This window comes from Oncorhynchus mykiss, chromosome 5 (genome assembly GCF_013265735.2).
Source record: "Oncorhynchus mykiss isolate Arlee chromosome 5, USDA_OmykA_1.1, whole genome shotgun sequence".
NCBI lineage: Eukaryota > Metazoa > Chordata > Actinopteri > Salmoniformes > Salmonidae > Oncorhynchus > Oncorhynchus mykiss.
The window spans coordinates 53,240,178-53,263,429 of record NC_048569.1 but is presented as its reverse complement, the minus strand read 5'-3'; the positions used below and the strand labels follow the sequence as shown (position 1 = coordinate 53,263,429).

Sequence of the window (23,252 nt, the reverse complement as noted above, 5' to 3'; positions counted from 1 at the left end):
TTGCACGTTGGTGAGTAATATTGACGGTAACGGCAGCTTTCCTAGTTGTCTTCTGCAGGTCCGGATGAGGTTTGTGTCCCAAATGGCACCCTATTCCATACACTGTAGTGCACTATGTAGGGAATAGGGTGTCATTAAGGACGCCACCTCTTCTTTTTATATATATATATATATATATATATATAATTCCATTCCATATACAAACTTATACATACAAACAGCAACTTACAGATGCACACAAACAATGGCGACATCTCATCTGCCCAGACCTGCCTGCTCACACCCCCATCCTTAGTGCCTGCATTATTGTTTGACACTTGGCCTTAAATTGTATCGATTTGTTTTTCTAGACTCGCCCATGCTATTTCAATCATAAATCATCAACCTTTTCCAATGTGTTAATGATGGTGGATGGATTGATTTTTTTTGTGTGTTTTTTCAAGATGAGTGACGAGAAGAGACTCATCCAGCCCATTGTGTATCTCACTACGCCCCCATATGCCATGTCTTGAAATAAACAGCCTCTCTTTCTGAAGACAACACTCCAGAAAGTTCCGTCTCTCTTTATTTACCAACAAACCCACTTTCCCCACCACTTGTTATTTTTTTCACGGAGATGCCGAGAGTTCAATTTTAAGGGGCATACGGCATCTGTCAAAGTGCAACATCTGTCAAAGTGCAGCGCCACGAAATGGCAGAGAGCTTGTTATCAGCGCTGTGTGTGTGTGTGTGTGTGTGTGTGTGTGTGTGTGTGTTTCTGCTTGCTTAGCTGGGTTTTGACTACAGTTCAGCTTCGGCCTAGATGATTGTTCTCAACTCTGTTGTTTTCTAAGTTTCAGTGAATTGATAGTCCTATGTTTTATTGTGGATGAGATCCCACTTAAAGGCATGCATTTAGGCCACATTTAAACACAATTGGTTCCTTAGTGAAGGACACACACACACACTGCCCCCCCTCTCCCACAAACACACACACACACACAACCACACCAAGTTGGCCTCCTGGGCTCTTATTAGCACTAAAGCGGAGCTCCCACCCCAGACAGGGAAGTTCATTATCCCATCCAGGAGAGAGGAGCACTGAGCTAGCGAGACACTGGACAGGCAGCAGCAACGGTGTTGTTGAGAAGAAGAAATGAAGCGAGGAGGCATCCTGTCAAAAAACAAACACGCCCCCCCCCCCCCCCCCCCCCCCCCCCACACACACACTCTCGTCTTCTCTTCCTGGGTCATTGCTTGTAGCTGATCTACATGCACGCGAGTTCAAATGCACAAACGACAACAACAACAAAAATATTTTGCCGCCCAATCAGAACTACGTGTAGCTGTGGGGATTTGTAAAAAGAGAGGAGGAGAAAGTTGTGCTTTGATTAACAGAATCCTTTTCATGGCTCAGTAGGTTCAGTACCAATAAATGTGAATGGCAGGCCAGAAGATTCAGTTAATGTTGACTTGTTTCTTTTCTCTCTCTCTCTCTGTCTCTCTCTCTGTTTCTCTCTCTTTCTTTCTTACCCCCCCCAGGTTGTTATGGTGTTAGGCCGGACACGGTACACAATGGGGCCTGGAAGTGTTTGAGATGTACAGCGCTCGCCTGGACAGCGGTGAGTCCTCAATCAAATCAACACAAAACCGCATTATGCCTTCACTGGAAACAACTCCATGTGGACTCAGACCACCGGGCTTCTTAATTGACCATATTTATCCCATTTGGAAACATATTTTATATGCAGGGATGTTGATACGACTGAACAACACCCCTCACTTCCCCTCTGTGCCCACTACCTACCCACATCCTAACCCTTCATGTGTTCTCACAGGACTGCTGTCTGTGTAACTTACGGGGAGGCGCTTTGAAGATGACCACGGACAACCGGTCAGTGTCCCCTTCCCTAACTTCTGCACGGCACTGGCCGTCCCCTATGTTACTGTAACATGGCATGGCTTGTGATAAGTTGTACGCTGTGTGTTGTGAACAGTTGGGTGCTCGCGTCATATGTGTCCCCCCACACAAACACACACACGTCATGTCTCCTCTCTTCTCCTCCCTCCAGGTGGGTCCATGTGATCTGTGCCATCGCTGTGGCCGAGGCCCGCTTCGTCAACGCCGTCGAGAGGGAGCCGGTGGACATCAGCGCCATCCCAGAGAACAGGAAGAGTCTGGTGAGTGGAGGGAGGGAGCCCAAGAGTCATGTTCAATTGGCACCAAATGGCCTGAAAGGGGACTAACTGAAGGGGACTAACTGAACTTGTCCAATGAGTGGCCCTGACACTGTGCCCTAAAGTACATGACTCTGGTCCTAGATGGCCGATGTGTAAAATGCACGGCATTTTCGTCAGATGCTTAAACTTGGTGATCTCCTTTGAATTGCCTTCTCAAAATTAGACTGGAGTATTCTAGAATTACGCTCCTCCCATCCTGCTCCTCAACTGCTGCGACTGCTCTGTCGCTACCAGGGCCCGTATCCGCAAAGCATCTTAGGGTAGGAGTGCTGATCTCGGATCAGTTTTGCCGTAAATTATATGGACGGATCCTAGGTCAGCACTCCTACTCTGAGATGCTTTGTGGATACGGGCCCGGGTCTCTCAACTATTCTCTCACAAACTACCTCGCGTCTCCCGCTCTCATGTCGTTTTCTCTCCCCATCACTCCTCCTCTCTCCCCATCACTCCATCTCTGTCAGTCCTTCATTCTTTCTTTCTTTCTCTCTCTCTCTGTTCCTTTTTCTCTATCACCAACTCCCTTCACACTCCACTGTCTCCCGTTCTCTCTTTTGCTCTTGCCACTCTGTTTCCTTCCATCCGTCACTCCCTCTCTCCTCCTCCCGGATGGATGGATGGTGTATTAGTGAGCCGAGGAGGACGGTGGCAGAGTTAAATAATAGATGCACGGAAATGAATGGCTGAATAATCAGGTGTCATTTCTCTGTGCGCTAAATGAACTGCGTTGATCCCGCGGGCAGGAGGCAATTTCCCATTGCTGCCGCGCCTTTGAACACACGGCTCCCTTCCCTCCCTTTATCTCCCTCTCTCCGTCCCTCGCTTGATCCCTCCCTCCCTTCATCCGAAGCGACTTCAGTCGCACAGCCTCCGCAGTGGCATTGTCACAAATCTACAAATATAATGTCGTCGTCCCCCGAATAATCTATCAAAAGAAGTGAAGATCGTCTTTTGAATAATTTACATCCGAGCACTGTTTCCTCCACCTTTTGAAAAGGGCTGTTAAAAAAGCTGCCGCGCCCTCCTGATGATTTGGACGACTGGGCTTATCTCTATTGTAGAGGAATGGTGTGATCTAATTAATTTGGGGCACCACATGTTATTAGTCCACAAGAAACTGTAATTGTCATCTCATTTGGAAGGTCATTAAGTTCTCAAATGACGAGCTAAATCCATTCCTCAGAGGCCAGTGGATACTTTTATAGACGAAAGACTTATTCTAGGAGCATCGAGATAAGAGTTTACAGGATGAATGAATAGTGGCGATTTCACTGGTAAACTACTCTGCGGTACAGAATTAGAATCCAAAAAGCAGAAAGGGAAAAGAATAAGGGGGAGAAGGTTGTAGAGCATTTGATCAAATGGACAAAGGCAAGATAATTGTTTGAAAGTAGTCCAAATGAAGTGAGCCAGGTAATCCTAGGAGAATGACAGCCTTAATGAAGTAAGACGAGGCAGATTTACACCCTCGGTCAAATCAAGGAAGTCACAGGTGACCTGGATACTGCACTTCAGACAAACGGATTGTTATTGTGGTGCGCAGAGAATGGAGTCTCAACTTTCGGGAACACAGATTCACCGCATGTTCATCACTCAAACAACAAATATGCAAAAAAGTAGCCCAATTAGCGGGATGGATCTGACCATCTTCTTGTCCCCGCAGTGCTCAAGTTTATAATGGCTGTCAGTGAAAACCAATACAGCGCTGTGAAGCGGAGAATGTGACCCCTGAAGTTGTGTACAACTCGTTACTTTACACCCACTGCGTTCCAATTTAGGTGCTGATCAATGACAAACTCTGCCATTTTTAACCCCGTATACAGGATCACGAGGGCTACCAAAACCCTCAAATCTGTGAGCTAACTTAAAACAAATAAAATAGTACAATCAAATTTAACTTGGTAAAGTCAGAAGCAATAATAAGAATTTTATAGAAAATACAATTTTTTTCAAATAGAGAGTTTATTTTGCATAGTGCAAAAAATATGCATCTCACGTGTTAGCATTTATTTTCTTAAATCTAGTGATAAGTGGTAACAGTTGTATTAGACTCAATTTGGAGAGTTAAATGACAGCAGCAACAGATCCTCTTTATTGATACCAATTCAAAGGATTGTGGGGTTAAAATCACGTTTATGCAACCTAATAATCACCCTTAGAATACTTCCAGAAGCAACTGAATTTTGTATTTAAATTTGAGAATCTACAATAGAAATTGACCTTCTCCTAGTCTTCATCGAGCCCTGGTTTTGGGACAGATGGGATGAGTTCAAATCAGGTGCCAATCCTTTGGAATTCCCCCCCTCGAGCTGTTTGATTGATTTGATCTGCTAGTTAAAGAAACACACACGCACACACACGCACATGACAGGGATATCATTAAAAAAAGTCAGACTTGTTTCCATTGTGGTCTTCATTGATGGAGATGGAGTTTGAAAAGTCTCTCTAGTAGTCCGTTCCGGATGATGGAAAGGGAGTTGATGCAGTGGGTTGGAAATGCAGTATAGCATGAGTGGACGGGGCATCAATGGTACAGCCAGGGAGAAACAAAGACAGTCCGACAAAACTGGCCCGGAGCTCTTTGTCAGTGTACCACAACCTGCTTCCCCAACGTTCAGTTCCTCCACAGGAGCGGCTCCTCCACAGGTATTAGTGCTCTATTGCCGAACATGTGGCACCCACCCACATCGAAAGTTTACATACACTTAGGTTGGAGTCATTGAAACTTGTTTTTCAAACACTCCACAAATTTCTTGTAAACAAACTATAGTTTTGGCAAGTTGGTTAGGACATCGACTTTGTGCATGACACAAGTAATTTTTCCAACAATTGTTTACAGATTGTTTCACTTATAATTCACTGTATCACAATTACATTGGGTCAGAAGTTTATATACACTAAGTTGACTGTGCCTTTAAACAGCTTGGAAAATTCCCCAAAAATTATGTTATGGCTTTAGAAGCTTCTGATGGGCTAATTGACATCATTTGAATCAATTGGAGGTGTACCTGTAGATGTATTTCAAGGCCTACCTTCAAACTCAGTGCCTCTTTGCTTGACATCATGGGAAAATCAAAAGAAATCAGCCAAGACCTCAGAAAAAAAATTGTAGACAAGTCTGGTTCATCCTTGGGAGCAATTTCCAAACGCCTGAAGATACCACATTCATCTGTACAAACAATAGTACGCAAGTATAAACACCATGGGACCACGCAGCCGTCATACCGCTCAGCAAGGAGACGTGTTCTGTCTCCTAGAGATGAACGTACTTTGGTGCGCAAAGTGGCAATCAATCCCAGAACAGCAGCAAAGGACCTTTTGAAGATGCTGGAGGAAACGGGTACAAAAGTATCTATATCCACAGTAAAACGAGTCCTATATCAACATAACCCGAAAGGCCGCTCAGTAAGGAAACTGTAGTCTGGCCGCTCAGCCAGACTACAGTTTGCAACTCACATGGGGACAAAGATCATACTTTTTGGAGAAATGTCCTCTGGTCTGATGAAACAAAAATAGAACTGTTTTGCCATAATGACCATCGTTATGTTTGGAGAAAAAAGGGTGAGGCTTGCAAGCCGAAGAACACCATCTCACCCGTGAAGCACGAGGGTGGCAGCAGCATGTTGTGGGGGTGCTTTGCTGCAGGAGTGACTGGTGCACTTTACAAAATAGATGGCACCATGAGAAAGAATTATGTGGATACATTGAAGCAAAATCTCAAGACATCAGTCAGGAAGTTGAAGCTTGGTCGCAAATGGGTCTTCCAAATGGACAATGGCCCCAAGCATACTTCCAAAGTTGTGGCAAAATGGCTTAAGTACAACAAAGTATTGGAGTGGCCATCACAAAGCCCTGACCTCAATCCTATAGAACATTTGTGGGCAAAACTCTGTCACACCAGCTCTGTCAGGAGGAATGGGCCAAAATTCACCAAACTTATTGTAAGAAGCTTGTAGAAGGCTACCCGAAACGTCTGACCCAAGTTAAACAATTTTAAAGGCAATGCTACCAAATACTAATTGAGTGTATGTAAACTTCTGACCCACTGGGAATGTGATGAAAGAAATAAAAGCTGAAATAAGTCATTCTCTCTACTATTATTCTGACATTTTCACATACTTAATAAAATAAAGTGGTGATCCAAACTGACCTAAGAAAGGGAATTTTTACTAGGGTTAAATGTCAGGAATTGTGAAAAACTGAGTTTAAATGTATTTGGCTGTAAACTTCCGACTTCAACTGTATTTCTATGAGGAAATTTGATGCATTGGTTCTAACCTCAGCCGGCAAAGACCAAAGCAAAAAAAAGGGGGCAAGCTAAACAAACAAACAAATAAATAAATGTTTGTTGACGTCCATAAATCTCCTCCTGTGGTTCGTTCCGTTTGTGAAGCCTGTCTCATGATTCTGCCCAGTGGAATATTAAATCAGGCGACTGCGAGGCCGGTGAAATATCTCCTAGCCGAGGCCCTATCGAGAGCTGTTGTGCATTTCCACCGCTGGCCCACGGGGTCTAAAATGAAGTATTGACATTTTAATAAATATTTTTTATTTTCCATCGATCTCCTGCGGGTCACGGCGGGCTATATGCAATCTGTCAGCGAGAGAGAAGGAGACAGAAGAGGGATGGGGAGCGAGCGAGGGGAGGGGAGGGGGGGGGGGGGGGCAGGCAGGGAGAGGGGTTAAGAAAGTGAGGGGGGAGAGATGGGGGAGAGAAGAAGAAAGGAATGGAGAGAAGGAGAGTGTGGAGATGGGATCGGAATAGGTTGAAAGAGTGGGAGGAAGGAAAAAGGAGGATGGTGAGAGAGGGAGGCGAGTTAGAAAACAGGTCTTGAGGGTGAAGGAGAGATGGGAGAAAGACAGAAAGAGATGAGCGACCGATGCGAGGTGGGGGAATGCCACGTACGAGAGGATCAAGGAGGCAGAGAGAAGAAAGGATGGACAGGAAAATAACAGATGAAGGATAATATTTAGTTTGAAGAGCCAACTTAAAATGTTGCCTCGTTTAAACTCCTGCTGTGCGCAACAGAGCGCACCACCTTTGTAACTGCATTTGATTGAGTGTTTCTCACCTTTTCATGACATTTACAAATATCAAAAGTTAAAACAAAAGTTTCACTTGTAAACTTTAGAGTGAAATACTGTTTCGCAGAACTTACGATGAGCATTTATTCCTTGTTCACTTGCTTTTACACCATGTTTTCACTAAAACTGTACCCCTGAAATATCGTTTTTGCTCGAACAATATTTGGATGTTTTTGTTTTTTAACATCAACTTCGGACACAACAGGTACACTGTGTTGCTTCCGTATCAAAGTAAACTCAATCAAAGTTAAGCATTTATTTTCAGCCAAGTCTCTTGCTCTTGTCGATATTGAAACATACTCCTGAAATACTAAATGCTCTGACAATAGTGTAGAAAAGTTATATATATTTTTTTAGACAGACTTTAGACACTGTCAGTACGATGTTTTGACTCTTAACATGCCTATTCCCTTCTCTGGTGTTGCAGAAGTGTGTGTACTGCCATAAAAACACCAAGCAGATGTGCGGCGCGTGTATCCAGTGTTCCCACGACAGCTGCTCCACCTCCTTTCATGTCACCTGCGCTCACATCGCCGGCGTGCTCATGAAGCCTGCCGATTGGCCCTACGTGGTGTCCGTCACGTGCCACAAGCACAAGAAGACCAATCACAAGGTGCGAGCTGTGTTACGCTGTGTGAAATAGACATTTGCAAAACGAACAGCTTCTGCTTAGCTTTATGTTATGAATGTGTCAGGCTAAGTGTTAGCTTCACTGCTACACTATACGTTTTTCAGATTAAATCTCATATGTCCCACTTATGGGTTTCCTGCCAACTGAAATTATCATAGAATATGAAGGCTGTGCACTGTCTGTGATCCACTGCTCTAACAACATATAAATAAAATGGCAATAGATAGATTTTAATCAAGTACATGATATTTCCCTCCATGTCAAATACTCAAACACCCTCCCTCTCTCTGTCTGTCAAGGCGAGGGCGGGGCCAAGGGGGGAGTTTTCTCTGGGCCAGAAGGTGATTGGTCGGAACAGCGACGGCTGGTTCTACCCCTGCACCATCATCGGCATGGCGTCGCACACCTTCTACGAGGTCAACTATGATGACGGCTCCTACTGCGACAACTTATTCCCAGAGAACATTGTGGTGAGTTCCACTCTACACCGCTCGGTGTCTTAATCAAAGCAAAGTTTATTTGTCACATGCGCCGAATACAACCATACCGTGAAATGCTTACTTACAGGCCCTTAACCAATAGTGCAGTTCAAGGAGAGTTAAGAAAATATTTACCAAGTAGACTAAAGTAGAATTAATAATAAAAAGTAACACAATAAGAATAACAATAACGAGGCTATATACAGGGGGCACCGGTACCGAGTTAGTGTGCAGTGGTACAGACTAGTTGAGGTAATTTGTACATGTAGGTGGGGGTGAGGGGACTATGTATAGGTAATAAACAGTGAGTTGCAGCAGTGTACAAAACAAATGGGGGGGAGGTGGTGTCAATGTAAATAATCTGGTGGCCATTTGATTAGTTGTTCAGCAGTCTTATGGCTTGGGGGTAGAAGTTATTAAGGAGCCTTTTGGTCCTAGACTTGACGCTCTGGTACCGTGCGGTAGCAGAGAAAACAGTCTATGACTTGGGTGACTGGAGTCTCTAACACTTGTATGGGCATTCCTCTGACACCGCCTATTAGATAGGTCCTGGATGGCAGGAAATAGGTCCTGGATGGCAGGAAGCTTGGCCCCAGTGATGTACTGGGCCGTTCGCAGTACCCTCTGTAGCGCCTTACGGTCAGATGCTTAGCAGTTGCCATACCAGGCGGTGATGCAACCGGTCAGAATGCTCTCGATGGTGCAGCTGTAGAACTTTTTGAGGATGTGGGGACCCATGCCAAATCTTTTCAGTCTCCTGAGGGGGAAAAGGTTGCGCTGTGCCCTCTTCACGACTGGCTTGGTGTGTTTAGACCATGATAGTTTGTTGGTGGTGTGGACACCAAGGAGCTTGAAACTCTCGACCCGCTCCACTACAGCCCCGTCAATGTTAATCGTTAAGGTTTAAAACAGTGAGGTGACCATTATATGGTGAAGTGTTGACCTAGTCGACGAACATAACAACAGGAGAGAAAATGAGCTCTCAAAGCCGTGTTTCATAGAGCGGCATATCGAATGGATATGTTGGATGCATCTCAAATCCTAACCTGTTCTTGTCTTGTTCCCTCCTCTCATTCCCTCACTCCCCCCCCCCCCCCCCCCCCCCCCCCCCCATGTCTCCCCACTTCCAGAGTCATGACTGTCTTCGTAACGGCCCGCCAGAGATGGGCGAGCTGATGTTGGTCCACACCACGGAGGGCAAGGCGCTCAACGCCTCCTACGTCAGGGACCACGTCCACAAGCACTACCAGGTGAGTAGCGGTGGCCTCCCATACTCTCCTTTATTCACTCCCCCTCATCAGCCCACCAACCATTTTACCCGGAGAGCGACTATAGGCCTCGGTGCAGGTTTTTGATTCGAGCCCAGCACTAATGTCAAGTTGATTAGTTAGAATCGGGATGTTCGAGCTAGTCTAGTACAGAAGCCTGTACACCCTGTGTACCGCCATGTGGGTCCGAGGGGTATATGGCTTAAAATCCGGACCACTTTTGAAGTTTGTAAACATCTGACGTCTAAAACGCGTCACTTGAGTCATAAAGTCCACATTAGCATAGCCTAGGGCAAAATGGAGCTACTGTATATTATCGTTCTACCACTAGGATGCGCGGACAGGTCAAGAAGAATATATTTCCCCTCAAACCTGTTGTAAACTCTTTTAGTAGGCTTTATGAAAGGCATTTACATTGATTCCCTATCACTGCACGAGGTCGGTTCTACAGCTCCAGCCTCTTTACGACACAACTTACAACCTACAGGACTTTTACTCTCCGGCACGGTATTTATCTGCGTGCGAAAAAGGATGGCCACCCTTGTAGGTTATGACGGAGGATCTTGAAACAGCGGGCATTGAAATGTAAAAGTTGAGAGATTTAGCGTTTGCGGTCGGCACGTGGGGAATTTATTGGTGCGATGCGCAGAGTGCTTACGAGGTATACCGCTTAGAGGAGAGGAATTTCCTGCTTAGTGTTCCTGGAATTTGTACCAGAGCAACACAACTCCTCAGAAGACACGTGGTGTGTACACACACACGCGCACACACACACACACACAAGGCGAGAGAGCGAGAGAAAGAGCCTGTTATATTAATCTCGAAGCAAGTCGGCCTGGTCCTAGCCTAATGAGCACGTCTGTGCGCTCACACACACTTTCAGCGCTCAGAGCTCACACATACTCGGCATGGGCGACGTGTGATATGACAAGACAAATGCCACACACACTTTTTCTGGTTTAGGATCACACAGACCAATCCCTTTAATCAGTGTGTGAGTCTGTCTGTATGTACAGTGTCTTTGGAAAGTATTCAGACCCCTTGACTCTTCCCACATTTTGTTACATTACAGCCTTATTCTAAAATGGTTCAAATAAAAAAAATTACTCAGCAATCTACACACAATACCCCATAACGACACTTGGAGACAGGTTTTTAGGCATTTTTGCAAATGTATAAAAAAAAAAACTGAAATACCTTATTTGCATAAGTATTCAGACCCTTTGCTATGAGACTTGAAATTGAGCTTCCATTGAGTTTCCATTGAACATCCTTGAGATGTTTCTACCACTTGATTGGAGTCCACCTGTGTTAAATTCAATTGATTGGGCATGATTTGGAAAGGCACACACTTGTCAGTAAAAGGTACATAACAGCCCGCTCGGAGTTTGCCAAAAGGCACCTAAAGATTCTCAGACCATGAGAAACAAGATTCTCTGGTCTGATGAAACGAAGATTGAACTCTTTGGCCTGAAAGCCAAGCGTCACGTCTGTAGGAAACCTGGCACCAACCCTACGGTGAAACATGGTGGTGGCAGCATCATGCTGTGGGGATGTTTTTCAGCAACTGGGAGACTAGTCAGGATCGAGGCATAGATAAATGGAGCAAAGTACAGATAGATCCTTGATGAAAACCTGCTCAGGACCTCAGACTGGGGTGAAGGTTCACCTTCCGACAAGACAACAACCCTAAGCACACAGCTGTGGCTTCGGGACAAGCCTCTGAATGTCCTTGACTCGCCCAGCCAGAGCCCGGACTTGAACTCAATTGAAAAATATATTTCATCCATTTTAGAATAAGGCTGTAACGTAACAGAATGTGGGAAAAGTCCAGGGGTCTGAATACTTTCCGAATGCAGTCGATGTGAGTTCACGGACATGCGCATGTGTGTGTGTGTGTGCGCTCTAATCTAGGAGTCTCACTGTGCTTGTAAAATCCTGTTTTTTCAGATGTTATTTCCAACATAACAAACAACCACAACACTTTCAGAAGAAAAAAAGAAAGAAAAACTTCTCAAAAAGTGTATTCCCTCCCCGTCTTACTGGCGGTGAGATGTCTGTGTGAGCCAGCGCTAAGAAGCTGTTAAAATCAACTCTCCAGCTGGTGCCTGTGTCAGGGTGGCGAGCGCGACCTTGTCTAGTAGCCGTCACCACCCCAAAGGGCCTCTCTCTCACTCACTCACTCACTCACCAGAGTTTTCAAAATGCATACCCTCTCCAGCTCATTCCAAAATGGTGGGTAAACGAGCTGATAACCTGCCTACCATTGCTTATGTAATAGAATGGGGAATGGGAAGCACGCTTCAATTACCAGTTTACATTTTTAAAATAATTGTAGCTATTTTTAATCAACCTCCTTTTGCATTTGTTGAATTTTTGTTACCCAATGATTGGGCTTATAAAAGCACATTTAGTCCAGCAGCAACGAATGAGCTGTTTGAGAAGCTCTAGCTGTTGCTCTCACGCTGCCTGACAGATTTCCTACTCATGTGCTGTGCACTTGTGATAAACATAACTACTAACAAAAATACACCCGCGCCAATTTAATTCCACTACATTATGCAAATGGACCTATGGACTGATAAGCATGACCAATCGAAATGTATTTACATTGACGGGTATTTCCATCGATGAACAGGCTAAAAAAACTGTATTTTGGCATCCAACTTTTTTCTTCTCCTGGACAATTGGCCGGTGGCAGTTTTTTATTTATCGGCTTTCCATTTTTTGGGCGCCCAAAAGCCGGCTATTACCTGCTAATGGAAACCCTGGTGTTTGTGTTTGTTACCTTCAATCACGCAATTCTGGTACAGTATTTTGTCCTATTGACCTATCCAACTTGGAGCCAGGGACTCTCCAAAAATCATAGGGTCTGTTTTTGTAGTTTTTCCAAGTATGACACTTCATCAACTTTTTATTAAAGTTTTTTTTTATTTTCTCTCTCACTCTCTTGCCCTCTCTCTTTCTCCATCTCTCTTTTCTCTCTCGTCCTCTCCACTATTCAGGTGGAGTTCCAGGATGAGTCACAGTTGTTACTGAAGCAAACAGAGATCCACTCGCTGGAGCAGGACCTGCCCAAAAGGGTCTGCGCCCGCCTGGTACGCGATCACCTGGCACCCACCTACTAGGGAGAGGGAAGCAGGGGGATGGGCTGGGGAGAGGGAAGCAGGGGGATGGGCTGGAGAGAGGGAAGCAGGGATGGGCTGGTGAGAGGGAAGCAGGTGTTGTTTGGGGGAGAGGATGGCAAGAGTAGGCTGGGCTGGGGGAGAGGATGGCAGGAGTGGGCTGGGCTGGGGGAGAGGATGGCAGGAGAGGAAAGGAATTGGTGCGTGCACAATATTATTGCACATTACGTTATGATAATCAGTTCAGTCAGGGCTGTGCTGAGCCCTTTTATAAAATGTACTTCCCACTGTATGTACAGTGCATCTGGAAAGTATTCAGACCCCTTATTCTGAAATTAATTAAATAGTTTTTTCCCCTCATCAATCTACACACAATACCCCATAATTACATAGCAAAAACAGGTTTTTAGAATTTAGTGCAAATAAAATAACATTTACATTTACATAACTATTCAGATCTCCGCTGCAGTTATTTTCAGGTCTCTCCAGAGATGTTCGATTGGGTTCAAGTCCAGGCTTTGGCTGGGCAACTAAAGGGAAATTCAGAGACTTGTCCCGAAGCCACTCCTGCGTGGTCTTGGCTGTGTGCTTAAGGTCATTGTCCTGTTGGAAGGTGAACCTTCGCCCTAGTCTGAGGTCCTGCATGCTCTGGAACAGGTTTTCATCAAGGATCTCTCCATGCTCCGTTTATCTTTCCCTCGATCCTGACTAGTCTCCCAGTCCCTGCCGCTGAAAAACATCCCCACAGCATGATGCTGCCTCCACTATGCTTCACCGTAGGGATGGGCCCAATGCACTGTCAACTGTGGGACCTTTTAGAGACAGGTGTGTGCCTTTCCAAATCATGTCCAATCAATTGAATTTACCACAGGTGGACACCAATGAAGTTGTAGAAATATTTCAAGGATGATCAATGGAAACAGGATGCACCTGATTTCAATTTCGAGTCTTATAAGCAAAGGGTCTGAAAACTTAAGTAAATAAGGTATGTTTAGCATTTTCATAGATTTGCAAAAATGTCTAAACCCTAAACCTGTTTTTACTTCGTCGTTATGAGGGCATTGTGTGTAGATTGACGAGGAAAAATATATATCCATTTTATAATAAAGCTGTAACGTATCAAAATGTGGAAAAAGTCAAGGGGTCTGAATACTTTCCGAATGCACTGTAAATAAACTATGTTCAGATACTTATTACTTTTTTAAACGGGGGGACTAAATATAAGAAGTGCTTTCATTTCTAAATGCTGAAACAGATATGTATGAAAATACCCTCAAGTAAAGGGTGACATTCTGTGCAATCGCCTCATATGAAACATTTGATCTCATATCCAAAGTCCTAGGGTACAATGCTAAAATATAGAATGTCAGCTTCACTGTCCAAATGGATAAGGCGGGGAGTTGTACATACTGTGTATATACAAAAGTATGTGGACACCCCTTCAAATGAGTGGATTCGGCTGTTTCAGCCACACCAGTTGCTGACACATGTATACAAATCGAGCACACCGCCATGCAATCTCCTTAGGTCAACATTGGCAGTGGAATGGCCTTACTGAAGAGCTCAGTGACTTTCAACATGGCACCATCATAGGATGCCACCTTTCCAACAAGTAAGTTTGTCAGTTTTCTGCCCTACTGGAGCTGCACCTGGTCAACTGTAAGTGATGTTATTGTGAAGTGGAAACGTCTAGGAGCAACAACGGCTCAGCCACTCAAGCTCACAGAATGGGACTGCCGGGTGCTGAAGCATGTAGTGTATAAAATTGTCTGTCCTCGGTTGCAACACTCACCACTGAGTTCCAAACTGCACAAGAACTGTTTGTCGGGAGCTTCATGAAATGGGTTTCCATGGCCGGCTAGCCGCACACAAGCCTAAGATCACCATGCGCAATGTCAAGCGTCAGCTGGAGTGGTGTAAAGCTCGCCACCATTTGACTCTGGAGCAGTGGACACGCGTTCTCTGGAGTGATGTATCACGCTTCACCATCTGGCAGTCCGACAGACTAATTTGGGTTTGGCGGATGCCAGGAGAATGCTACCTGCCCCAATGTATAGTGCCAACTGTAAAGTTTGGTGGAGGAGGAATAATGGTCTGGGGCTGTTTTCATGGTTCGGGTTAGGCCCCTTAGTTCCAGTGAAAGGAAGTCTTAACGCTACAGTATACAATTACATTGTAGTTCCAACTTTGTGGCAACAGTTTGGGGAAGGCCCTTTCCTATTTCAACATGACAATGCCTCCGTGCACAAAGCGAGGTCCATACAGAAATGGTTTGTCGAGATCGGTGTGGAAGAACCTGACTGGCCTGCACAGAGCCCTGACCTCAACTCCATCGAACACCTTTGGGACTAATTGGAACGCCAACTGCAAGCCAGGCCTAATCGCCCAACATCCGTGCCCGACTTCACTAATGCTCTTGTTCTTTAATAGAAGCAAGTCCCCGCAGCAACATCTAATTGAACACCTTCAAAGAACAGTGGAGTCTGTTATAGCAGCGAAGGGGGTACCAACTCCAAACTAATGCCCATGGTTTTGGAATGAGATGTTTGACGACATACTTTTGGTCATGTCGTGTACTTTACTTGATGGGAAACATACATGCTTACAGTTTGGTTGAAAAGGTTGTAGTGGTTTGTATGATGTAGGGGCAAAGGTATGGAAGAAGGGATTGTGTCTATTTCATGCCACTGTTTTAATCATAAGCTGTATCTTACCTCTCCAGGCAATACCAACCCAGGAAGGTGTTATGTCAGGAGATGAACCACAGGCAGCCAAGCGGCCTCGCCTCCCCGCTCCTCACCCCCCACCTCAAGCCCTCATGGACTCAACGCAGCAGCACCTCGGACGCCACCCCCCAGCTACAGCCCCAGCACCTCACAGTATTACACCCACCACCCCCAGCCATGTGTCTGCTCCCCCCAACACTGACATCAGTGCCCCTACCCTCACACAGGCTCTGGCAATACCCATCCCCGAGCCCACCCTTAACCCAATGCCCGCTCTCCCTGACCCCTATCTCGCTGACCATCTCCCAGCCGCCCCCCTGCTGCCCCTGTCCCCAGACATGCCCTCCCAGCACCAGGGCGAAGTCTACACGCCTAGCTCCAGCTACGTATCCTACATGGAGACTCTGCTCAATGCACATTTCCCCCCTCAGGAAAAGGGCCCCGGCCCCCTGTTTTAATGAGACATACCACTCTGCAGTGCTAGCTAGGCTCACAGGAGCTCAGCTAATGCTATGAAAGATAACTTAATCTATGCTAACGGAAGCTAGCGGTTGACGAAGCTAACGGAGGCTAGCTAATGGACAGTAGCATCCGCTACACAGGAGTTGAAAACAGGGCGGCAGAGGAAGCCCTCCTCGGTTGCATGTCTCTTCATTTGAATTTTCTCACTGTGGTGATGGGCAGCTCCTGGAACTGCAGCGGGAGAGGGAGGCTTCTTCCGCACCTCTGTATCTTTTCCATTGTGCAAGACACAATGTATAGACATGAATAGACTCTCGCGAGCATCAACGCCGTACCTCTCTGCATCCATTTATTTACCCATTTCTCACACTTTTACAGAAAGGAGAACCCCTTCAAATGGGCACGTGACATCAGCAGTCTACGTGCATCAGCTTTTTGAGTTGTTCTATAAAACCAGCTACAAGTCTCTTTTTTTTATTTTTTAAAGAAGCCATACCAACCGCTAACAAGGAAACGGAAAATCAAATGGACAGAATATTTGTGTACAGTTTCAATAATGTATTTTTGTTTTTTCTTGCGAGAGGTCCTGGGGGAAAGGGTGGGGGTGTATTACGGGGGTTTCACAAGTATTTAAATGTCTTAGTCACATATTGATATAAAATATTTGTACAAAGAAAAACATGTTCAATGCAACCATGGTAGTTGCACTTTACCGTAAACTTGTCTGCAGAACCATTGAATTTTGTGAAGATGTGTCGCAGTAGTTGCGAATGTGACCTTGCGTCGACTAAACCCCAAAATGGTGTTACACAAATGGCCGTATACAAACGGCTCACGTTTTCCAACTCCAGAACTTCTACTTCTGGGCTTGTTTTTGTAGCATTCTTCGTAAAATGTCAAATCAATGTTACTATTCAATTTTGTCTGTCTGTATGACTATTCTTTCTGTTTCTTTTGTGAATATATATTAACTAACCTCACGAGGTGACGGAGAAAATGGTTTGATTATCAAATTGTGATCCTTTTTTTTTGTTGAGATTTTAGAACCATAAATTGAATTTCTACTCCGGTGAAGAAATGATGAATTTTCAAATGGTGTGTTGACTCTTTATATAGGGTGCTGTAAGGTATCCTGGACCAACTGAGGAAGCATGTTTCTCATACCCTTAGTCACATTGTACATAGTGCAAGCCTTGTGTATGTGAATCACATCTGTCAATGTCATACTAGCCATTTCATTTAACTGTTGAAGAGGCTTTATTTCATAGGAATTAAACAAGAGTTGCAATGATTACTAGCTGCCGTGGTTTTCCTTTCTCATGTTTCGAAACTCGCTCTTATCCCTCTCTCTTCCACCAGCTGTCCGTCCTTGCTCATCCCACGCACCACTCCCCTTCCCTGCAGGCCGCTACAGTTTGACTTTGCTCTAATGGTGCGATTGAGCACAGTGGAGGTATAACTACAGCTATTACTTGCCCCCCCCCCCCCCCCCCCCCATCCTCCTCTGGCAACATCACAACCTGAATCCCAAAGAGGAGGCTAATGTTTAAAGGAGGGGAAAAGTGTTCCAGAGGCCATTGAGGTCACTATTGATTTTTACTGCCCATAGGTGTAGTTCTAATGAGAAGCGGGACAGTGACTGTTCCTCACCTCATCTGCCAATTGTGGCTTTCTGTCGGATTCTCTACTCTTCTCCGAAACTGTGCACTCGTACATTTCCCCTCTCATCGATTATAAAAGGAATGGACTGGTGTAAGGGATATGGTGGGAACTCCCTCCAGCCATGCTTGCACCAATCCGATAGCTTTAAATGCATGGGGAGGGGAGTGCACACTTCTGGATAAAGGGTAGAGAATCAGAAGGCAACCGGTCTCAACATCTCTAAAATGCCTTCTTCTAGAGTTCCACCACAAAAGGCAGCTGTTGCTGTGTTTACACAGCTAGCCCAATTCTGATATTTCCTTCACACACATTTTGACCAATCAGATCAGCTCTGAAAAAGGATCTGATGTTAAAAGCTCTGGTGTGATTGGTTAATATCAGAATTTGGCTGCCTGTGTAAATGCAGCCTATGGCTCTTACGCTGTGAGGTCACAGATATTCCCCCAAAAAATGTAGAGGTAGTAATGTAGATGGTTTGCTCTAGCCCTATGTATTATTGAATACAGTTGAGTACATTTCAAGTACTCTGAAATGTTGCCCCTGTTCAAGGATGGCAACCACAATCACCAGAATATGGTCAAAGGCAGTGACAGAACACTGTATGAATAGGATCTAGTAAACAGATATGCAGTGCCTTCAGACAGAATTCATACCCCTTGATTTATTCCACATTTTGTTACAGCCTGAATTCGAAATGAAATTTTCACCTGTCTACACACAATACCGCATAATGACAGTGAAAACATGTGTTTCTACATTTTGTTTTGGACAATTAATTGAAAATGAAATGCATGAATGTCTAATTTACATAAGTATTCACGTCCCTGAGTCAACACTTTGTAGAAGCACCTTTGGCAGCGATTACGGCTGTGAGTCTTTCTGGGTAAGTCTCTAAGAGCTTCCCACACCTGGATTGTGCAACATTTGCCCATTATTATTTTCTAAATTCTTCAAGCTCTGTCAAATGGGTTGTTGATCATTGCTAGACAACCATTTCCAGGTCTTGCCATAGATTTTCAAGTAGATTTAAGTCAAAACTGTAACTCAGCCACTCAGGAACTGAGACCGCAACACGTTGTGGTCAGGACAAAAAGTTAGCTGCTTTGCCACATTTTTTGCAGTATTACTTAAGTCTTGTTGCAAACAGGATGCACATTTTGGAATATTTTTTATTCCGTACAAGCTTTTTTCTTTTCACTCTGTCAATAATGATGAATGAACTAAAATAGTACTGCAAAACATGTGGCGACGTAACTAACTTTTTGTCCTGTGTGTTATGTTTTGGGCAAATACAAATATTGTACCACTCTCCATATTTTAAAGCATAGTGGTGGCTGCACCATGTTATGGATATGCTTGTAATTTTTAAGGACACAGGAGTTTTTCAGGATAAATAATACACGAAATGGGGCTAAGCACATGCTAAATCCTAGAGGAAAACCTGGTTTGGTCTGCTTTCCACCAGACACTGGGAGATGAATGTCTTTCAGTAGGACAATAAACTAAAATAAAGGGCCAAATCTACACTGGAGTTGCTTACCAAGAAGACAGTGAATGTTCCTGAGTGGCCGATTTTACAGTTTCGACTTAAATCTACTTGACCATTTATTTAACTTTTTATTTTACTAGGTAAGTTGACTGACAACACAATCTCATTTACAGCAACGACCAGGTGAATAGTTACAGTAGGGGGGGATGAATGAGCCAATTGAGAGCTGGGGGTGATTAAGTGGCCATGATGGTATGAGGGCCAGATTGGGAATTTAGCCAGGACACCGGGGTTAACACCCCTACTCTTACGATAAATGCCATGAGATCTTCAGTGACCGCAGAGAGTCATTACACCCGTTTAACATCCCATCCGAAAGACGGCACCCTACACAGGGCAATGTGCCCAATCACTGCCCTGGGGCATTGGGATATATAGTTCATTTTCAATAAATGTATTTTTTTTGACTTCGTCATTATAGGGTACTGTAGATGGGTGAGAGTTGTTTTTGATTTAATCATTTTGAATTCGGGCTGTAACACAACAAAATGTGGAATAAGTCCAGGGGTATCAATACTTTCTGACGGCACTTTGTATTGTATATGACATGATGAGACATGAGTTGTGAATTATGGGATCCCCTCTCTTCTTACTACAGAAATATTGATTATGTGCTTGCACTGTGACAAATGACCATGTTTAGAAAACCATTTGGAGATGTGTGAGCGAGAGTCCCTTAGGCCCTGGCATATCTTTACTGAGTACAGATAAATGATTCATCTTGACTTGCTTCAAATTTGCCTTTTCATATTTTGATGCTCTCTTCAGCAGTGGCATTTGTACTGAGTGGATTCAAATATTTATGCTGGTTTCAAACTGCAATCATTTTGTCATTATACGAAGGATGAACCCAGCACCGCAACACGTGGCACGCTTGAGAATGTAGTCGATGTCAAACGCAACTGAACGCTATATTAACATCTGCTCATATCATTCACTTCAGTTTCACTAAAGGGATGAAGGAAACCAGTACTGCTTGTCCTTTTCAGTCCACACTCATTTACCCCCACGAAGGTTCATATAAATAAAACCTGTCATCCTGTTAAAGTAATTGCAGAGCTGGTACATCCCCACCGCAAAGCAGGACTGAGAGCGCCACTTTAGAATTTTAATAGCTGTGCCATTACAGAGGGCGACTCAGCTTTGGCATCGACGTGTGTGTGTGTGTGTGCGTCTGGAGGATTTGTCACCGTGAGTCCCCCCGAGTCCCATCGTGTTCTGCCCACCCCCTACAACCCCCCCCCCCCCCCCCCTCAGTATGCCAGCTATAATTAGAAATCCTGCCTCACATCAAACAGCTAAAACCACCCTCACCCCCCCACACCCCTCACCCGTCACACCGATAGAGGGGGTCACTCTGTGGAGACCTCATCCCCCTCGGTACGTCAGCCGGCTTTTCATCTGGCGACTTCAAAACAAGTTTCTTTCTGTGCAATGCCAGACGAGCAGGGCCACACGAGGAGAAGGAACCTTCCAGCTAGACAACGACTTCAAAAGATTAGGGGTTCAACAAATCCTCTCACTTCGCAGGGCGAGATGTGGCAGAGAGGAGGGGAGGGGAGGGGGGGGGGGGGGAGCAGCAGTCACTGCACTAGCATTTCTTTCAGGTTTCTGGTCCCGATAAAATGTGCTCTTCCTGTTCACTTTCATTCGGGCTTTAACAACATGACCAGAATGGGAATGTGGCACATACCAACAGTTTCTGATTTGAGCTGTGACATGGTTAGCACAGAGACAGACGGGGCGAGGTACACAGCAAATGTCACAATACCTAGACTAGACAACGTCCATAACACCCCTCATTTATATACCCCCTAAAGTGTGTACGGGGTAGGTGATAAGCTACCCCCTCTTAAGGATTAAGAGGTAGATTTGGTATTGGATGCCTCTAACGTTCATATTCCCCCACCTATACACACACACACATACTGTGTACAGTATACGGTTGTCAAGTTACTACTATGTATCACTTTGATAAACAAGTCTCCCTCTCTCCACAGTCCACACACAGGGCGGCATGGAACCGTGATTTATGGGGAAACTGCATACATTTGGAACCAACAGCTCCTCGCATCTGCACAGTTGGGTGATATTGTGACCAAACACAAAGTACAGACAGGAAGCAGGGCTGGTTCTAAGATCATAACATGTTCTATAAAAAAAATATTTTAAAAACGCTGCTGTATGTGAGCCGCATCTTAGGGGACTGCCGTACGCAGACTTGTACAACACAGATGCTCAGACTAGTCTTCACAAACCCACAGCAGTCTCCTGTAGTGGAAACACCAAGTTGTTTACGCATTAAGGCCTACATTTCCAAACAAATGACGTACAAAGACGAGCAATAATACCAGCACTTTTGTTTACATTAGCGTTAAAGGGGAAAATATTCACAATCAATCTCTCGTTATTTAAGCAAACACCATGATTCTTCAACAGTTATTACCAATTGTAAATAAAAAATCCCAGGGACTTAATAACCAACCGTTCAATATTCAGTCTAAATATACGGCTGTAGGGCCCAGCCCACTAATTGACTCTTATCAACCGAATGCAAGAATTCATTTGTGTTGTCTTAGGAATGCTGCATTATCTTAGATTTTTTTGGATTCTTCAAAGTAGCCATCCTTTGCCTTGATGACAGCTTTGCACACTCTTGGCATCCTCTCAACCAGTTTCATGAGGAATGCTTTTCTAACAGTATTGAAGGAGTTCCCATATATGCTGAGCACTTGTTGGCTGCTTTTCCTTCACTCTGCTGTCCAACTCATCCCAAACCAATTGGGTTGAGATCAGGTGATTGTGGAGGCCATGTCATCTGATGCAGCACCATCAGTCTTCTTCTTGGTCAAATAGCCCTTACACAGCCTGGAGGTGTGTTTTGGGTCATTGTCCTGTTGAAAAACAAATGATATTCCCACTAAGTGCAAACCATATGGGATGGCGTATTGCTGCAGAATGCTGTGGTAGCCATGCTGGTTAAGTGTGCCTTATATTCCAAATAAATCACTGACAGTGTCACCAGCAAAGCAACCCCACACACTTCCTCTTCCATGCTTCAAGGTGGGAACTACACATGCAGAGACCATCCGTTCACCTACTCTGAGTCTCACATAGACGTGGCGTTTGGAACAAAAAAAATAGAATTCCACCGGTCTAATGTCCATTGCTCGTGTTTCTTGGCCCAATCAAGTCTCTTATTTTTATTGGTGTCCTACTTATTTTCCACCATAATTTGTAAATAAATTAATTAAAAATCCTACAATGTGATTTTCTGGATTTTCTTTTCTAATTTTGTCTGTCATAGTTGAAGTGTACCTATGATGAAAATTACAGGCCTCTCTCATCTTTTTAAGTGGGAGAACTTGCACAATTGGTGGCTGACTAAATACTTGTTTGCCCCACTGTATTTTAATTTGTTTAACAATTTTTGGTTACTACATGATTCCATATGTGTTATTTCATATTTTTTGATGTCTTCACTATTATTCTACAATGTAGAAAATAGTAAAAATAAAGAAACCCCTTGAATTAGTAGGTGTGTCCAAACTTTTGGTATCAAATATTACCACACTACATGGCTCTAGTCTAGTCTAGTCTTGACACCGTTTTCTTTTGTCATATAGAGAATTTAAAAGACGTTGAATCTGAAATTGATCACACAGAAAGACAATCTCGAAAGAGCTAGCCTGGGGGAACAAGAAACAATAATTCCCTTCAGTCTACGAGGAAGCCTTGAGGCTAAGCATCAACTAGCCTTATCTCTCTGGGTTGTATTGAGCAAGAGAAGAGCTAGGACTGGGCTGGACAGGAGCTGCGCTCCCGTAGGGGTGGGAGGGCCAAGAGACCAGAGGTGGCAGAATGGAGTGCTCGGGTTGGGGTGTCGGGTTTGAGCATAGCCTGAAGGTAAGAAGGGGCAGTTTCTCTTGCTGCTCCGTAGGCAAGTACCATGGTCTTGTAGTGGATGCAAGCTCCGACTGAAAGCTCAGGTCAATTATGAGAAACTTGGAGCCCACCAAGGGGACAAACAGAACCAGAACCGCTTGAG

At 44.6% G+C, this 23,252-nt stretch overlaps 1 protein-coding gene across 3 annotated transcripts in view; it reads left to right on the top strand.

The window, feature by feature from the left end:
• The window catches only part of kdm4b (lysine (K)-specific demethylase 4B), an 87,791-nt gene extending 70,506 nt beyond the window's left edge, over window positions 1-17,285 (top strand). For all 3 annotated transcript variants that reach the window (XM_036977813.1, XM_036977812.1, XM_036977811.1), the window contains exons 15-22: window positions 1,522-1,601; window positions 1,818-1,873; window positions 2,052-2,160; window positions 7,730-7,915; window positions 8,233-8,403; window positions 9,543-9,662; window positions 12,686-12,778; window positions 15,528-17,285. In XM_036977813.1, coding sequence (XP_036833708.1) covers window positions 1,522-1,601; window positions 1,818-1,873; window positions 2,052-2,160; window positions 7,730-7,915; window positions 8,233-8,403; window positions 9,543-9,662; window positions 12,686-12,778; window positions 15,528-15,989 — 1,277 coding nt within the window. In that variant the 3' untranslated portion in view covers window positions 15,990-17,285. The remainder of the gene's footprint in view (window positions 1-1,521; window positions 1,602-1,817; window positions 1,874-2,051; window positions 2,161-7,729; window positions 7,916-8,232; window positions 8,404-9,542; window positions 9,663-12,685; window positions 12,779-15,527) is intronic.
• Window positions 17,286-23,252: the final 5,967 nt, after the last annotated feature.